Below are 18,867 nucleotides of genomic sequence, written 5' to 3'. Positions count from 1 at the left end.
TATTGAAGCTCTTCCTGAAACATCTCTTGCACATGGAAATCAGTTTTATGCTTTTGATTATTGATTGCTTTCCTCTGAAGTCTGAATAATTAAAAAAAATGATGAAGCTTAATGGAAAAAAAATGTGATAAACATCATGTCATGCATTGCATTCATAGCTCTTAAGATCTGTGTAGACAACTAATATGACTTCACATGTTCTAAGATTGAAGAACTCTGGTGAAGACATATAAAACGTGATTTTTTTCTTAATTTCACTTCACAATGTAAAATAATTTCAGTCAAAATGTTCATCTTTGAGGAGAAATATCCACTTAAATTTGAATTCGCTGGTGTTCACATATCATGAAAAAGAAAATACACATATATATCTATATATTTTTTTCTTTTGTCGTTTTTTAGTGTATGTTTCTGTATCTTTTTATATTTTTAATTATAAGTATATACTGAACATCTACATATAAAATACCAGCAAAATAGCGAATCTCTCATATAAAAGCCTGAAACTCTTTTATTTAAGGAATGACTGTAATATTTTTTTTTGTGTTAATTCTAAATTCCGTTTTAAACCATGAAAAAACGTTGATGACATCACGGTCACATGACTAAATTATGTCTATGGGCTGATAACAAAATAACGTCAGCCAATCAGAAGACGCGAACGTTACATCCAAACTTAAATTATATAGCTTTATCAGAGACTTCTATATAAACTGCTATACCTATTAAGTAGTCTCAGATAAAGTCAAGTAGGCTATTTTGCTGGATCTGGCAAATTCAACAAAGTGTGCTCTATTTTTTATTCCAAGAGAAAAAAAAATGATCCTGTCTTCTTGTTCCCGTTATTCGGTAGGCTAATTCATGATGAACTTCTAGATAATTTGTATGTATTACTCTCCATTAAAAATCCTTTGTGGAATTGAATATGACCTTAATTTTAAACTAATACGGACCTCTTGACAGACACTTGTACAATTTTTATTAAAAATATGTTTCGTGTTTTTATCAAATGGCGGGAAATGAGTTATCGAACTTTGTCTAACCCGAAGACTTGCTTGTTGTTGCTATTAGTAACGTCAAGCGCTTTACCTATTTCCTGCTTTATTTCGTGCTGTTTACCTGTTTTCATCAACCAGTGCAGTAAAGGTCAGGTAAGATAAGACCGATAAACATCATAAATGAATAAGGTTCTTAATGAAATTATAAATATTCTGATTTAAGATCATCAACCAAGCATGAATGATCAGTTCAGTAAACGGGTAAGGTAAAAAGAAGATGAGTTCAAAATGTGACCCGGTTGCAGTACTTGGACATTTATATTTATTATCAAATTTCTTTATTTGTCACAGTAGACATTATTTTTTATCTTTCATTTATCATTTGAAGATTTGTCCAGCCTCTGTTCAGCTTGACACCAATTAGTTAATAACCAGTATGATGTCAACATCATGATCAGTTTTTCTTGATAATTGTCTTAAAAATACAGGAATTTGTTTCAAATTATTGTTGAAGAATTGATGTTTCATTAACGGGATCTAATGGCAAAGATGACATTATTGAACAATTGATTCAAACTGTGACAAAATATAAGATAGGCAATCAAATGTCGCTTTTTAACCTATAGCTTTTGAAATACTAGACCTATTTACACTTTTCTGTTTTTAATATATACAAATTTGGTCTGATTAACCTGAGATCTGTCTCTAATTAAATAAGTCAACCTTCTGGTGTCATGCAACAAACACATATACTATGTATGTCAAATGAACTAAACTTACAAGTAGTCCTTATCATTCTTGACATTTTGAATTCTTTTTTCGAATTTAGGGTTGTCTCAGAACCTCAGGATTTTGTGTTTTAAGGCCGTGATTTCCAGATCAGGACCCCTGCCATATAAATCTTGCATAATAGCCAAAAATTGTTTAAAAACACCTGTATATTTCTTTATATTAAGTGCAAAAAACTTTGGAAATGGGGTAAAGAGAATATCAACCATTTGAACATTAACAAAAAGCCTTTATTATCTATTTAGGCAACTACTGGGTAAAGGCACACAATTTTTTTACAGAAAAATAGCATAACTGTGAATTTGTGTCCATGGCGAATATGCGCCCACCACTCTTTCTTCTCACAACATGTTGAAATTACATGTAATACATACTTGTCAACCTGTGACGATGAAAATGCAGGGGTCATGACCTGCATTGAAGAATCAAATCTCAGGTCATAACGCCTACGAACTTTTTCGAGCTGAATTTCAGTATTTAATACAGATAACATTTTAGCATCTCCCTATATCTTCATTAATCAACCAAAAGTTTGAACAGAGAATTTGTTATAAATGAAGTAAAATTAGTTTTCAGAAGGTAACAGTAATAAGTAGTATATATATACAATGTATATGGGAAATTGTTATCCCTTTGCAATGTGTCAGTGAAATTCCTGTTTTCCCATTTCACTTGCAATTACAATTTGAAACTTTATAGACATGATGGATTAATTTTGATATGATTTTATGTCAAAATAAGTTACTGTTGATTCAGAAATTATTGCGATTATAACCCTGTCTTATTTTTCACAATAATAAAAACATCGCAATAATTTCTGAATTTACAGTGTGCCTGTTGAACTGGAGTTTATACTAGAGTAGAGTTCTGAGAGTCACATAATTACGTCAAATCTATGTAGTGTAAGGATCAATATAATGTAATATGACATCTGCCAAATTTGACTGTGTGAAAACTAAACTGATGGTTATAAAAATGTTATGTAAAGTAAATTATCTTTCCCCAAAAATTTATGGTAAAAATTTTAAATTTCATTTACAGAAATATATTTTTCTTGTAAATCTGAAAGTAGAGGGAGAATGAAAGTCACTATCAGAATGTCTGCTTGTCTTGGTTTACATGTGTATTCTTTTTCTTATCAAAAAATTACAAAATTAACTGATTTTTCCTGCCTCTCATTTGAAGTCTTACAAAGTGGTTCTCAAATAGTACCACGTAAATATTGGTAGATGCCTGATAGAATATATGTTTTAAAGAATTACTGTTTGAACAAGCCACCTGCTGTCAAATTAAAAAGCAGCAATCAATTTGTACTACAAGGTACATATTTTTTTGATAGGTATCTTGTATTCCTTATATCTTATATAATATATGTAGTTTTAAAAAAAAAAAGAAAAAATTCTTGGGGAGATACTTCATATTCATTTTATTTTGTTTCGTATTGGTTCCCATGCAAATATGAGCTCATGTAATTACATTTTACCAGTATGAATTAACATTGTTAGAAAGCAGGTAAAATGAAATCTTACGCTTAACTAAGGAGGACAAAAAAAGTTGTACAGCAAACTTATGAATCTAGTTTTTATTCTTCATAAAACCTTGTAGTCAAAGTGAAAGAGATTTAGGTGTGAAGATTATTTTTAAAAATTACTTATCTACCCTTCATCCAAAAATTTGACAAATATATATATTATATGTTATTTTCATGCAGAGCTTATATATAGTCTTACATTTTGTACATTATTGAATGGAGGCAGAAGATTTTGATTTTGTATCAATACTTTATTAGTTGTCTTGTTGGCAATTATACCACATTATTTTTATATTAATGTATAGTGTTGTCTTGCCTGTATTGAATCAATATCTTTATTGTCACTAGATATCTTAATGTTTTCTTTGGTCAAGGCTGTGTTTTTGTTTGTTAGTAAGAGAACACTTAAAAAATATCACCCACAGCATTACTTGATTGAAATAAAAAAAAAAAAATCAGATTTATAAGAACAAAAATCATTATAGGGTAAAAAATTATTATTCAAAATTTTTAAAAACTAAATTTGTCAGGTAAAATGAATTTTCTACAGGTATTCGCTCTATTAGTTTAAGATTAACCAATAAAAACCACATTAAAGACTTTATTTCTTCTTCTAAAACTTTTATATTTTGACAAGGTGATACATTAAAATATACCTGTTGTTAGATCTGTACCCATTGTCATTTAAGTTTATATGTTTATTTTGTTGCCCCACATATTATTACAATGAACCCCAGATTTTAGTTGGATACACACTGTATACATGTAACATTTAAACTTATTGTAGGCTAATTACGGTGTGAACTACAAATATACTAGTAAAGTTACTGTTTAAACAGCTGATAATCTTCAACTCTCTCAACAGTTTTGAATTTTATGGTCACGATTTCATCTTTGACCTTATTTGAATTATATAATAAGGTCATAATATAGTGAACGTGTCATGTCACAGATTTTTTAAGGCCAAATATAATATTTTGACTAGTAGATACCTTAAAAATCAAGTGTTATTGCCCTTAAATGGAGAATTTTACCAATTTTCATTTTTAGCTCACCTGGCCCGAAGGGCCAAGTGAGCTTTTCTCATCACTTTGCGTCCGGCGTCCGTCGTCGTCGTCCGTCGTCGTCGTCGTCCTGCGTCCGACGTTAACTTTTACAAAAATCTTCTCCTCTGAAACTACTGGGCCAAATTAAACCAAACTTGGCCACAATCATCATTAATGTATCTAGTTTAAAATTTGTGTTTTTTTACCCGGCCAACCAACCAAGATGGCCGCCATGGCTATAAATAGAACATAGGGGTAAAATGCAGTTTTTGGCTTATAACTCAAAAACCAAAGCATTTAGAGCAAATCTGACATGGGGTAAAATTGTTTATCAGGTGAAGATCTATCTGCCATGACATTTTCAGATGAATCAGACAACCCGTTGTTGGGTTGCTGCCCCTGAATTGGTAATTTTAAGGAAATTTTACTGTTTTTGGTCATTATCTTGAATATTATTATAGATGGAGATAAACAGTAAACAGCAATAATGTTCAGCAAAGTAAGATTTACAAATATGTCAACATGACCAAATTGGTCAGTTGACCCCTTTAGGAGTTATTGCCCTTTATAGTCAATTTTTAACCTTTTTTCGTAAATTTCCATATCTTTTACAAAAATCTTCTCCTCTGAAACTACTGGGCCAAATTAAACCAAAATTAGCAACAATCAACATTGATGTATCTAGTTTAAAATTTGTGTTTTTTTACCCGGCCAACCAACCAAGATGGCCGCCATGGCTAAAAATAGAACATAGGGGTAAAATGCAGTTTTTGGCTTATATCTCAAAAACCAAAGCATTTAGAGCAAATCTGACAAGGGGCAAAATTGTTTATTTGGTCAAAATCTATCTGCCCTGAAATTTAAAGATGAATGGGTCAACTGGTTGTAAGGTTGCTGCCCCTAAATTGGTAATTTCAAGGAAATTTTGCTGTTTTGGGTTATTATCTTGAATATTATTATAGATAGAGATAAACTGTAAACAGCAATAATATACAGCAATTTAAGACTAAAAAATAGGTCAAAATGACCAAAATGGTCAATTAACCCCCTATGAAGTTATCGTTTTTATAATCAATTTTTAACAATTTTCATAAAATTTGTGAATTTTTACTAACATTTTCCACTGAAACTACACGGACAAGTTCATTATAGATAGAGATGATTGTAAGCAGCAAGAATGTTTAGTAAAGTAAGATGTACAAACACATCAAAATCACCTAAACACAATTTTGTCATGAACTGTCTGCTTCCTTTGTTTAATTCACATATACCAAGGTGAGCGACACAGGCTCTTTAGAGCCTCTAGTTATTTTTGCCTCTTATTTATCTTGAAAATTATAATAGAGAGAATTTTACATACTGTCTGAAGCGCAAATAATGAGCAAGATAAGTTCTAGAAATGAGTCAACATTCATTTGGTAAAATTGTCTGATGACCGCTGATTATTAAAAGTATGATAGATAAATAGAAACTTTTGAAAATATATAAAGATGATCAACAAGATCTACAAATATGCACTTAGTATAGTTGAAATTGTCTGATGAACTTTATAGAAATTATTGTCCATTAATGATATTTCTGATAACTTTTTTGTGAATTTATCCGGGAAAAAAAATGAAACGGATAGATAGAATAATTAAGCAAAAAATTATCAGCAAGACATGATCTACAATAAGTCAACATGGTTTAAATTGTCTGATAACCCTCATTGGAGTAAATCTCTTTAATAAGGATTTTTATCATATATTTTTTTGCATTGCAGGTTGCTATCTGAGAAAGCTATGTTAGATAGAAAATTAAATAAGCAAAAATAATAGAAAGAATTAGTAGTTAGATCATCAAAGCAGAGATTTTGTCATGATTTACAATTTAGTCCATAAAGATTGGGAGTATTCATTGTTGAAGATGCTCAAAGACATTGATGAGCGACACAGGCTCCTCTAGTTTCCCATAACACAATATTAATTCCTCAACACAAATGCTTTATGACCTTAATGTATCTCTAGTTACTTGTTAAGTTTAAAAGACTAAATACTGACCACAAGGTATTATCTGAAATTCTTGTTATATGTCATGGTTTGTAGAATTAATAGATACAAAAAATAAATAAGGGAGTCTGCCAATGATACCTCCAAGCAAGCACCAGCAACAATAATGAATGAAAACTGAATATGACAAACCATAACTGCCGGATTACAATTCCTTGCTTGGGACAGGTGAACATATATACATGTAAGAGTTCATACAATTCAGAAGGATAGTCCTTGAGAATTCCACAAGATTTGGATAAGCATGAAACTGCATTATACATGCATACATTTTATGCATCTTAATTTATTTTCAATATTTTTTAATATTTTGGTTTGTATGATTGGCATACATGTAGATCTGTAATTTAATCTATCATTGTGGTAATTATAAGACCAATATAACAAAAGGATGGTTGGAATTGATTTTAGGGATGATGGTCCAATAAGGGGCCCAAAACAAGCATTTTTTCTAGTTTCAGGATAATATTCTGTGTATAAGTATTTTGATTGTTCTGAAATTGTACCACAATGTTTAATACCACAAGTAAAAGATTGGAACTCATTTTTGGGGTAATGGTGCCAACAGATAAGGAATTTAGGACCAAAAACCAGGATTTTTGTAGTTTCCTGACAATAACTTTTGTGTGAGTGTATTGTCATGATCTCTCTGACATTGTGGTACAGTGTTCCATATATCAAAGGGAAGTCTGGGATTGAGTATGGGGGTAATTACCCCAATAATGCAGGAAAAAGGGGCCCCAAAAAGGGCCAAGAACAAGCATTTTTCTAGTTTCCAGACAATAACTTGTGTTTAACCCTTTCCTCCATAATGACGCCTTTTGACGCCACCCCCTTTACTCCATAATGACGCCTTTTGACGCCTGTGTAGTACCTCAGTTGAAACACTTCGACTACAAAGTGTCTGCAGTTGACTTAATAAAGTTTGTATCCAATATGAAAAGGAATATCATAGGAATATCTGACTTAAATTTATTTGATGAAATAGTTGTTTTTCACAATGCTTTAATACTTCAAATCATAAGTTCAGCATTTTATCAAAAAAATCCTATGCGAATCAAGTATGCAAAAAAAAATTTTCAATGGAGGAAAGGGTTAAGTGAATGGATCTCTCTGAAATTGTACTACAAGGTTCCATACAACAAAGCAATAGTAAATGCAAAGTTTCAAAAAGAAAGAAGAAACCTTCAATCGCAAATGATTTGTAAGATCTTTGACCACATTTTATATTTCGTGTCAGAAACCTATATTATGTCGAAAATTTGACTGCAAACCCATATACATGTAAGTTTGTGGATATGAGACTCCCATCATAGTTATCTAGATTTGACCAAAAAATCTTCAGTATGCATGTATTAAGATATTAAGAAGTTTGAATGAAGTTTTTATATTAGTGGCAAAGCTGATTTTTTTCTATTATCTTGTACCATTTGTTGTTGTTCCCATGCCTCTGTTATTTTCAAAAAAGAAAAAGATAAATTATTTATTTTTGGAATTATTTTTGGTTTACCCCGGTATATCTTATTTTCTGAATGCTTAAGAGAAGATTTATATTGCCTTTCCTGTAACAAAGTGAAATTCAATTATCTAGAAAATAGTGTTGATTGAAATTTCTCTGAGTGTTTAATGTTTGTACAATGATTACTAGAGTTTATCATATAAAAAAGGGTTTTGTGCCTAGAAACAGATTATGGTATTGCATTAATGATTTGAAAAATACTTTTAAAGCAGGATTAATTAATAACTTTGACATGGTATCAAAACTTCTTCAAGAAAAATAAACGAAGGCTTATAATGATTTATTTGGTCTGTGTATTCCTTTATAGCTCACTATGGGTCGTGAACTTTTAATTGCCATCGCTTGGCCTTTGTCCTTAATCATCCAGTGTAAAAAAAATCAAAACCCTTCCCTACTTAAAACCTTTATGGAAAAATGGGAACCAAACTTAGCCTTTCATAGTCAGATCTACTTTAAAACTTTAAATCCATTGTGATGAGACAGTAATCATACCAGCATGGCCTCTATGATTTGAAATGGCTGATATTAATGGTAAAATACATATTGTTGTTGAATATCCAAACAATGATTGTAGTCTGAAGAAATGTCAAAAGATGTACAACGTTCAGAACATCAAAATCTGCCTACATTCATTGCTAGTGATATCATATGACTCCTTTTGGAGTTATTGCCCTTGAATGACCACTTTTACCTTTAAATCTTGAAACATATAAAAAGATATATCTGTAAACAGCAAAGATATGAGCACTACGATATCTATGCTGATGACGAATACCATCAAATTGATTGTATATAGGAGTTATTGCCCTTATATGTTATTTTTTTATTTTCTTTACAAACTATAAAATATAGACAGAAAACTGTCATAAGCTAAGAGGGACGGACACTTTTTGACCCCTGAAAGGAGATTATAATGAACATTAATGGTCAAGGCCTGACCAATTTTAGCACTTTTTTTAACTTTTAAAATTAATAGGCAAAAATGGCAAGATATACTGGAAATTGAACTGAAATAGTCACACAGTTTCATAAACTGTAAATTTAATGTTTTGAAGGTAGTAGTTTTGAAATTTACAATGATAAATTGGGAGAAGCTGTAAAAAGCAAGATTGATAAACAAGCAATCTATAAAATTGAAGTTTAAAAATCCTATTATTGGTAATGTACTGACGTGTGGAATTTCCATTTTAATTGTTGCTGTATTGTTATTTGTGAGCGCATTAATACTATGCTCACTTTTATTGTTGCTGTATTTTTATTTGTGAGAGCATTACTATGCTTATTCTCACTTTATTTATACGTCACTTTCTGTCATCTTAATCATAATTACCTATACCATGATATTATTGATTAAGGACTTGAAAGCAACCAGTTTTCTTTCTCATTAACTATAGATTTGAGCTTAACTTCCTCAGGAGGATTTCACCAGGCAGTATATATAGTAATGTCAGGACCTAGCACTTTATAGATTGTTAATTTCAGTTGTATCCATTTCAGATTGTTGTGACAGGTGTTTTAGACAGGTGATCATATGTGTTAATTGATCAATTGATGCACAGTAAATAGTGATGAACATTTATCTGGCAATGGAACTGACATAGAATCTATCAACATGATAAATATTAAACTTGTGATATGGTGGAAACTCATATGATGAAAGAAGTTTCTAACAATAATCAGTCTGAGATGTTAAATGGAGAAGCTGCCAACCCAGCAGAAGAGCCAAAAGAACCTCAGACTTCCGAGGAGGAACAGCCTAGACAGAGAAAATCTACTCCTTACGAACGCCTTTCATTTGATTTAACAAATGATCAAAGATGCTTGAAAGAAATAACTTTAGGAAAAAGGATTGGGTTTTACAGAATTCGTGGAGAATTAGGGAGTGGGAACTTTTCTCAAGTTAAAATGGGAATCCATGCACTAGTCAAAGGTAATTTGAATGTTCAAAAAAAATCATGATAACAGTTTAGTTTTTAAGCTTGAATATTACCATTAATTTTATTATTACTATCATATTCATTTCATCCTTAGATTATTTTATATTTACATGACAATTTGAGTTATGCTCTTATTTCATTACACTAAAAAAAAAATGTAGACTGTGCCGTATTATATCATTTGAAGACATGAAAGTTTATATTTTAGGCACAAAACAACAGTTTGAATCAAACATTGATTTGTAGATAATTTCAGATACATTTGTACTTATTTTGTAACTTAAGGTCATACAACAAACACATTTACAGTGGAGGTAATGCTGTTAAACATAAATTGTTATTTTTCTTGACGTCAAACTGTGACATATAAAGACAAGATGTAGTTTTCAACTGATTTAAAAATTATCTGAAAAAAAAGTACATGGAACCTTTTTTTTAAATAACATTTGGCTTAACAATGTTTGGAGAATATTAATGATACATTTTTATGATCAAATCACAGATATTTTTTTTATTCAAATCTGTATTCAGATAGAAAATAAACTGTTTCTAAAGAATTCTGACACATATTAAGATCCTACATAATTGTAAAGAATATATCCTTAATACTGTTTATCCAAATCAATATGTGTTAAGTTTTGTACTAAGAAAGTTAGGTACATGTATGTATTGAAGGATTGGATTCTCAAAGAAACAACAATTTTGACTAAATGTCTAAAATTTCACCCCTTCATCTTTAAATGCGCCTTTACACAATTGTAGTGTGTAATTGCCTAGAAATCTTGCATAAACCAGGCATTATGGATCAGAAAACATGAATTTGTAGCCCTTACAGGCATAGAAAAAAGTGGTAAACTGGCGTAAATTGATAGAAGCAATGCGTAAATTTTCCTAGAGGTGTAATTGACTTAAACTGTTAAATCTGCTAATTTGTTTTTAATCAAATATCAAATATTTCACTTTTCAAATATATGATTGACCCTCAATAAACAAGAACATATATATATAACAACCATATTTTCATATAATAAAGCATATATATTCAAAATCAATACAAAGTACAAGAACACAAATGTTCAATACAAAATGTGTAAAACAAGGTTGTTGCCTAGATGAGTATGGGAATTCAGTTAAAGGTTTATTATAGACTGTCAATGAATAGGTAAACAGCAGTGGCTTTATCAAGTGATTGCAGTACTGCCAGTAACACCAGGGTACAATATGGTTGTGTATCCTAGATTCTCCACTGGTCTTGTCCAAGAAAGATTCTGCAATAACTAGAATAGGTTGAAATAAACATGAGATGAATGGAAGATCATGGAACAGTGTATGAACTAATACTTGTTGATCTGCAGGAAACACCAATAATATATGGTGTTTCGGATATGTACATTGTATATCTGATGAACTAAACAAATGACTTGACATATATTATATATATAAAACTTTCATAGAAATCTTGCACACATTATGCAGTTCTGAACCTATTATTTTTCTCCATGTCGACAATGAGGCCATAATAAATAATAGGTTTGTTTGCCCAAAGGCTACCTACCCAGAAAAAAAAACTGCCTACTCAGTACTCAAATTCTTTTATCATCCTGATTTGAAGAAGTTTTTTTTTAATCAAATAGGCATGAAGATTACTAAACATCTGATACTTCAATTTCCTTTTTTGAAAAAAAAAAAGAAAATGCCTACCTACCTACCGACTGTCTCAACCTTTGGCTAGGGTTTGGGCAAACCAAAATATTTTTAAGTGTGGCCTGATTCTCTTTCACTTAGCATAACATATGAACTTTGCCATAGCTTAAAGTTAAAGTGTAAATGAAAAAATAGTCTTGTCAATGCATTTGGTTCTGAACGTTTCTGATGAAGATTTATCGGGAAAATTGTGTATTTTGATAATTGTTTCCTATTTTACGTCAGACTTTCGTTCACTGTATCATATATCTTCAATGGCACCTGTCCTCTGATTAATTATACACAAACATTAATGTGTCCAGGATAAATATATTGACATAACAGAATCTGTGTTTTAGGTGGGAATTCACATGTGAACTGCTTTCAGCTTGTGATGAGATATATGATAGTATTGACCAGAAGGATACATATTTTAATTCCCTTCTAGGCATTGTGTTTTTCTAATTTGTCGTTTGATATATTTTCCACTGCTTTGGTCTTTGATTGTGACACCATAGTTGATTGGATCAGTTTTCAGCAATATAAAATATGTATTGTGTTTGATTAATCAAATAAAGCACAATGTGATTGCCAATGTTTTAATTAGGTATACTTTTATGCTACATTGCCATCATTACTTCTTTGTACTTGGAATCAGTCTCACAGCAATTTATTTTGAAAAGATAAAACCCCAAATCCTATTTTCTTTTGTTTTATATGCCCATTTAGGATGGTAATATGGTAAACAGTTGTCTGTCCATCCATCTGTCCATCCGTTTGTCCATCCGTGGTCAACACATATCTATCTTTTGTTTTTTTTATAAATCTTAGATTTTACGTTTCCTAGTTTTGGGGTTTTATTCATTAAGAAAAAGGATGATCATCATAGTTTAAAGGTCAAGAGCAGTCAATTTAAAAATAGCCATTCAAATTTTAAGAAGATCATTCATTTTTAACTGCCCTTGTTTGTATTAATTCTATATGCTCTATGTTTTATGACGCCAGGGTAGTTAAGAATTTTCACAGCCTAATCAGATTACTTAAGATTAGTTATATATGTGGTACCAGCAGTTTATTAATAACTTTTAATAACATGAAGAATTATATTAAACCCTGTCTACTTGCAAAACTATAGATCCAAAAAATTTAAATATTTATAGCTTTTTAAAAAAAAGAAAATTATAGGTTTTTATGACCTCAGCATATAACAATATATGTGTTAAAAACTGTGATGACAGACAAAGATTAAAATCTTATGCTCCACACTGAAAAAAAGAAGGAAAAATTAAATGAAAAAATATCAACCAAAAAAGATGTAGCTGTTAATGCTTTGAAATTTATTTTTTTATAGCTGTTTAGTGAGATTGTTTTATTTCAACTGCATGTCATATATGAAGTTGACAATAAATACATGAGAATTGAATGTGTACTTCTGTTTTAGAAATAAAGAATGTTTCTGTAATAACTTTTCAAAGATGTTTAAATTTTAAAAATTGTTGTGATTTAAATGCCAAGATTCTCATAGAGTCCAGCCAAATTTATTTTCATTTTTATGATTTCTTTTCCCATTTAACCCTGCAATCTGTATACTACTTTCCATCTGTATATATATATAAAAAAAGAAGATGATGTATAATTGCCAATGAGACAACTGTCAACAAGAGCCCAAATGACACAGAAATTAATAACTATAGGTCACCGTATGGCCTTTAACAATGAGCAAAGCCCAAACCACATAGTCAATGTACAGCTGTACAGATCTCAACAGATCTAGCTAAGAATTTCCCTCAAAATCTGCAGTCCTAGTGCCATGTTAAGTGTTTGATCTGTGTTGAAGGCCTCATTGTTCAACCTTTAACTTTGTTGCCATGTTGAGTGTTTGTTATGTGTTGAAGGACTTATTGTTCAACAATAACAGTGCTGTCATCTTTTGGATTTTGTATTTTGTGGCATGAGTTGTTACACCATGCCTCTATTACTATGTTAGACCTAAGAATTAATGTAATGATTTATATCTTACTATTTGATATATTTTCAGAAAAAGTTGCAATAAAAATAATAGATAAAACAAAGCTGGATCAGAAAACACAGAGACTTCTTTCTCGTGAAATATCAAGCATGGAAAGACTACATCACCCAAATATTATACGTTTATACGAAGTTGTTGAGACATTAGCAAAAATGCACATTGTAATGGAATATGCAGGAGGAGGGGAACTCTTTAATAAGATATCAAATGATGGAAAGATGGCAGAATCAGAGGCTAAAAGTATTATGGCTCAAGTTGTAGCAGGAGTTAATCATATGGTATGTACAATTCCAATGCAGTTTTTCTGTCTTAAATTCAATCCTTTTAAGTAATTTAATGCCAGTGAATTAAATTAAAACTCATGGTTTGATTTGACTATTTTCAAATAAAGTTTTGTTTTTTGCTTCACCATTTGGTCAATTAAAAAAAACTCATTTAAGATACCAGGCTTACAGTTACAACTTTTATGTAACGAGTCCTCCCGGGAATTTATTTTGGAAACTTGATTTTGACACAACACATCTTCATGTGAAACAGATTTACTCTCTTATATCTGTTAACTTTTAACTGCATTTGGGTCATTGTGACCTACTTTTCACATCATTTGGGTCATTGTGACCTACTTTTCACACTCAACCAAGTTTTGTTTCACAGTGAAAATTTATAAAAAATGTCAAGTTTTACAAAATTGACAATTTACCACTACAATAAATATACTATATAGTAAATTACAGTTTTTAATAACTGTGTTCTAATGTCTGGCTTGTTTTTGGTCCACTTTAACTTTTAACTTACTGATATTATAATTGTGAAGTTCTGTAAGGTTTTTTACATCCTTGTTTGGCAGACACCTTAGGAAATGTTTATTGGATTTTAATAAATATCTTAATACAGAAATAAAATCAATTATATGATAAGTCAGTTCCAGACCACTTAAACAAATTTGGGTGTAACATTAAGATGAAGTATTTTTGTCATACCTAACCTTAACTATTATGTTTGTGAACATGCATTTTACAAAAGGAAATAATTTTACAACAAGGATATGAGAATAGACATCAGATTGCCTTTTAGGTTATTAATGCTGTAATTAATCCATACTTTGACTTGATCAAAACTAAGGGAAATACTTTGATCAGACGTAATGTCCTTAATTATAAATTGATGGAGTATTCCCATGCAGTTCAATATGAAATAGCTAATGGCACTTGTAATAATATTGATGCAGAGATTTAAATAGGACCAAGTATAACCAGTACCTGAACACCCATTTTTTAATAGATTTAAAAAAAAAAATGAAAATATTGATTTTATTTTAAATACCTGGTGAAAAGATTATGCAATTTATTATAATGCATGACAACTTGAATGTCATCAACCTTAAAGATTTTTCCTGTGAAGAGTAAATCTCAGTGTTTATATACAGATACTGAAGAATCTTGAGCACTTTATTATGTTTAATCAATTGTACCCCCAGGACAGATAAACATTGTGATCATAGTGATCAGCTTATTTACCATTTATGTGGAATATTAAATAATAAAGAAAATTCACATGGGTAAAAAGCATTCCAAATTATTGTATAGGTTTTATATGGATAATTATCATATATTAGCTCCTAATTTCCATATGCAGACTTCCAGTAATTGTAGCAGCCAAACATGTAATGAAATAATTAACTTTTCAATGTCTGTTTAAAAATGTTTCCTTGTTTTTGTTGAGCCTGTGCATGATTAATAGCAAAAGTAGGCGAGACAATTGAGTTCTGCGGAACCCTTACAAATTTTTGTTACTGTTGTTTCATTATGGAAATGATCTTTTATGAAAATAGCAACCCAATATATCTAACAACAAACATATATATGTTTTTTTCTTCTAATATTTCGGAAACTGCATGTATTTTCCTAGTGGAACCTCAATAACGTCATCATGACTAAAGTTGTTATGTGATGTAGTCATAACTATACAGAACAATTTAAGAATGGCAGAGGCTCACAAATGGGAAATAATTAAGAGGATTTCTTAATAATACACTAAATCTCTTTGCAGACAAAAAATGACAAATTAAAAGTTAGTTTTTGAGCTTTCAATTCTACCAGTGAAGTAAATAAAGATTTGCACCAAAAAACTCTGTTATTTCATTGAACATTACAGCATCTTTCTAATTCTTATAAATTGCAAGGATTTTATGAGTTAAATTTTGATATTTGAAAAGAATTTATTACATTGGTTGCAATGAATTACATTAATTTCCCAGTTAGATAAAAACCAATAATTTCACATGTGAAATAAACGTGGTTATTTCACTCTCTGACGTCATACAACAATAGGCGTTGTCAAGACGTCGATAACGTCGGATCAAAACAAATTGTGAATGCGTAGGAAAAACATATAGTTCCTTACATTTTCGACATTAATTTCATAAAAAAAAAAGCCATTAGCCAATGTAATAAAAAGTATAACTAATCGGTGTATTTGAATATCAAAAATAATACTTCTTGTGACAGAACGCCGCTATGGATTAAACTCGTGCTGTGCGCACTCGTTTTATCCATGCATCGTTCGGTTGCGCGTTGTCTTATTTTTTATATTAAAATACGCCGATTAGTTATACTATAAATATCTTGAAATTCAAATAAAATTATGAATACATGTATAAGCAACAACAGTATCCTGATTTTTGCCAAAGGGAGATAATTAGGCAAGTCTCCTCTTGCCCTAAAATATGGGATTTTTTTTTGTTGTTGTTGCTAATTTCATTTACATACCTGCACATTTTAAGGGAAAATATAGATGGCAAATTTAATTGGAATGAGAAGAAAAGTATTGGAATATGTAGGTATGAGAATCAATGAATTAAAGTATTCCTTTTTCAGATGTAAAATTTTTGGAGAATTTTTATATAACAGCACAGATGCTAAATATTTGTATATAAAATCAAATGATGTAATTTAATTTGTCCTTTTTCAAATGTAATGAGGGTTTTTATTTTACAGCACAGATACCATATAATTCACAGAGATCTTAAGGCAGAAAATGTGTTCTACGCAGGACCAAATATTGTTAAAATTGGAGACTTTGGTTTTAGTACAATAAGTCGTGTAGATCAAACACTCAACACATTCTGTGGTTCACCTCCATACGCAGCTCCAGAATTATTTAAAGATGAGAATTATTATGGAATCTATGTGGATATTTGGGCTTTAGGAATAATGTTATATTTTATGGTGACTGGTATTATGCCATTCCGTGCAGAAACTGTTGCTAAATTGAAAAAGTGTATTTTGGATGGTGCTTATACAATACCTTCATATGTATCTACTACTTGTCAGTTTCTTATTAAAAGTATTCTGAAACCAATTCCACAGGATAGATTTACACTTGAACAAATGGAAAAGAGTGAATGGTTGGAAGGTTGTGAATTCCCAGAAGAATTAGAGCCTTATAATCTTAATCCAAACCATAATAACGGTGAACTATCAACAGAAGAAAAAGAAACTCGGCAAATTTTGTTAGATTTAGGAATTAGCGATGACCATTTTAAATCAGGACATAGAGATTCTCGCAGCAGTATCACCGGTGCCTACAGAATAATACTACACCGAGTACAGAAGAAAAGTCATGGTATGCTGGAGTCTGAAGAGTCACAACAAAAACTGAATCAGAGTGTTAATGCTCCAGCCCCAACACAACAGAAACAATCCAAACTATGTGTTATATTATGATGATTGTCACCATTAGTTTAGTAGATAGTTTATTTCTCGTGTCACCATGTGGCATGTAATGAAGTAAAAAACATGAAACTGCCAAAACTTCTGAGTTCTACTGTATTTGTGATCAGTATTAGTTTTTGTTTGGCTCTTCTGAGATCAGTATTTTCATGAAAGGGATAAGCTTTTGAGGTTTAAATTATTCATGAAAATTGATTAGTTTATAGCATAAAATGGAAAAAAATAATTCATGGTAAATTGAATTTCTTCCTTTTAGGAATTGTTATTCCTTTTTGAATTATACAAAATGATGATTAAATTTGAATTATACAAAATGATGATTAAATTTGCATTATAACTTGCAAATTCTGTAATATAAAAGATTTTAAAATATTTTAAGAGGAAAGAGGAAGAAGTCCCAGGAAAATGGGAAATCATTACAAATACACAGGAGATATATAAGTAAACAAATCTACTGACAATTGCGAGCAAGGATCGGTTGTGAAGAACAATGATCATGTTATTTTATATAAACAAATCTTATGCATGTAATAGTAAGTCTTATATAGCATTAGCTTTTGACTAGAATTGATCTACAGATTTGCTGAGTAAAAAATAAGTGGTTAAAATATTGATTATAATGAAATAAAATTCTATTGAAAGTGCTAAGATTCTCATGTTATACTGAGCTGCTCTTAAGGACCAGAAATTCTGGTTTACCCCTGGCTTTGCTTCTTATTTTTTTCTATTACACAATATACTAGCTTGTGAGTAAACAGTACAACATGTACAAAGCTTTTTGTGGTCAAATTAAACTGATCATTACATGCATTACACTTAATACAATGATGTACACATGGATACGATTTTGAACATATTTTACTCAACAGGTACATATCATGACAGCTTTTATTTTTAGTCATCCCACTCTTGTTTCTTATTTGCCAGATAATGCCTTCCTATGAACTAAATATATACATGTAGATGTATACTTAATGGTGCATTTTCAGCAAATCCTAATCAAAATATCTTTAATAATTGGTTAACATCTTCAAAGTTGTAGATGTTTTGAAACTGACAGTTTGTATACATCATTGCGGCTGAGTACATGTTTTTCCTAAAGACATTGATGAGCCAGTAAATCATATTTAAAATGTTGATAATACATGTATCTTGTTATTAAAAATGTTAGTTATTATAAATTTCTTGTTATTAAAAATGTGATTATCATATTTAAAAAAAATAATAACCCTCTTTGTCATATTGGTGCAAGTGAATGCTTTTGTTGATTTTTTAATGTTACTTTAATACAGAAATGTTCTATTGATAAAAATGAAAAATTTGTCTGAAACCCTGTTAGTTTCCAGACTCCCTGGTTTTGTTATAAGTGCTATTTATAAGATTGCATGGCATAAAGATCATGATGGCTTTTGCCGTAACTTGTCATCTCTTCCTAATTCAATGTGTCCCCAATTGAATTCTGGTAAGTTTCAGTTTTCTGGTCCTTTCTGTTAAAGAAATTATTCAGTGTTGATGGATGTCCAGACTAAAAATCTGAAAATTGTCTGGAAAAAATC

The 18,867-nt window shown here is 30.5% G+C and overlaps 1 protein-coding gene across 3 annotated transcripts; it reads left to right on the top strand.

Annotated features, from left to right (window-relative positions):
- Nucleotides 1–1,028: 1,028 nt before the first annotated feature.
- LOC134692974 (serine/threonine-protein kinase NIM1-like) lies at nucleotides 1,029–18,004 on the top strand. 3 transcript variants are annotated; one of them, XM_063553650.1, is made up of 4 exons: nucleotides 1,029–1,146; nucleotides 9,429–9,861; nucleotides 13,590–13,858; nucleotides 16,577–18,003. In XM_063553650.1, exons 2-4 carry the CDS (start codon nucleotides 9,567–9,569, stop codon nucleotides 17,303–17,305), a joined length of 1,293 nt encoding a protein of 430 aa, XP_063409720.1. In that variant the 5' UTR covers nucleotides 1,029–1,146; nucleotides 9,429–9,566; the 3' UTR covers nucleotides 17,306–18,003. The 3 variants fall into 3 exon arrangements, with proteins under 3 accessions (XP_063409720.1, XP_063409715.1, XP_063409729.1); XM_063553645.1 differs by having other exon boundaries at nucleotides 1,029–1,151; nucleotides 16,577–18,002; XM_063553659.1 differs by lacking the exon at nucleotides 1,029–1,146 and adding an exon at nucleotides 1,237–1,259 and having other exon boundaries at nucleotides 16,577–18,004.
- The last annotated feature ends 863 nt before the right edge of the window (nucleotides 18,005–18,867 follow it).

This window comes from Mytilus trossulus, chromosome 1, assembly GCF_036588685.1.
Source record: "Mytilus trossulus isolate FHL-02 chromosome 1, PNRI_Mtr1.1.1.hap1, whole genome shotgun sequence".
In the NCBI taxonomy this organism is placed as follows: Eukaryota; Metazoa; Mollusca; class Bivalvia; order Mytilida; family Mytilidae; genus Mytilus; species Mytilus trossulus.
Note: the sequence above shows the minus strand (reverse complement) of the source record. Positions and strands in the feature narration are given on the sequence as shown.

What these genes read in the sequence shown, in the direction of transcription:
- LOC134692974 (XM_063553659.1), top strand. Translation starts at nt 9,567, where the DNA reads ATGGTGGAAACTCATATGATGAAAGAAGTTTCTAACAATAATCAGTCT. An exon ending in AATCCATGCACTAGTCAAAG is followed by an intron (nt 9,862 to 13,589) that starts GTAATTTGAATG and finishes ATATATTTTCAG; the next exon opens with AAAAAGTTGCAATAAAAATA. An exon ending in TAGCAGGAGTTAATCATATG is followed by an intron (nt 13,859 to 16,576) that starts GTATGTACAATT and finishes TTTATTTTACAG; the next exon opens with CACAGATACCATATAATTCA.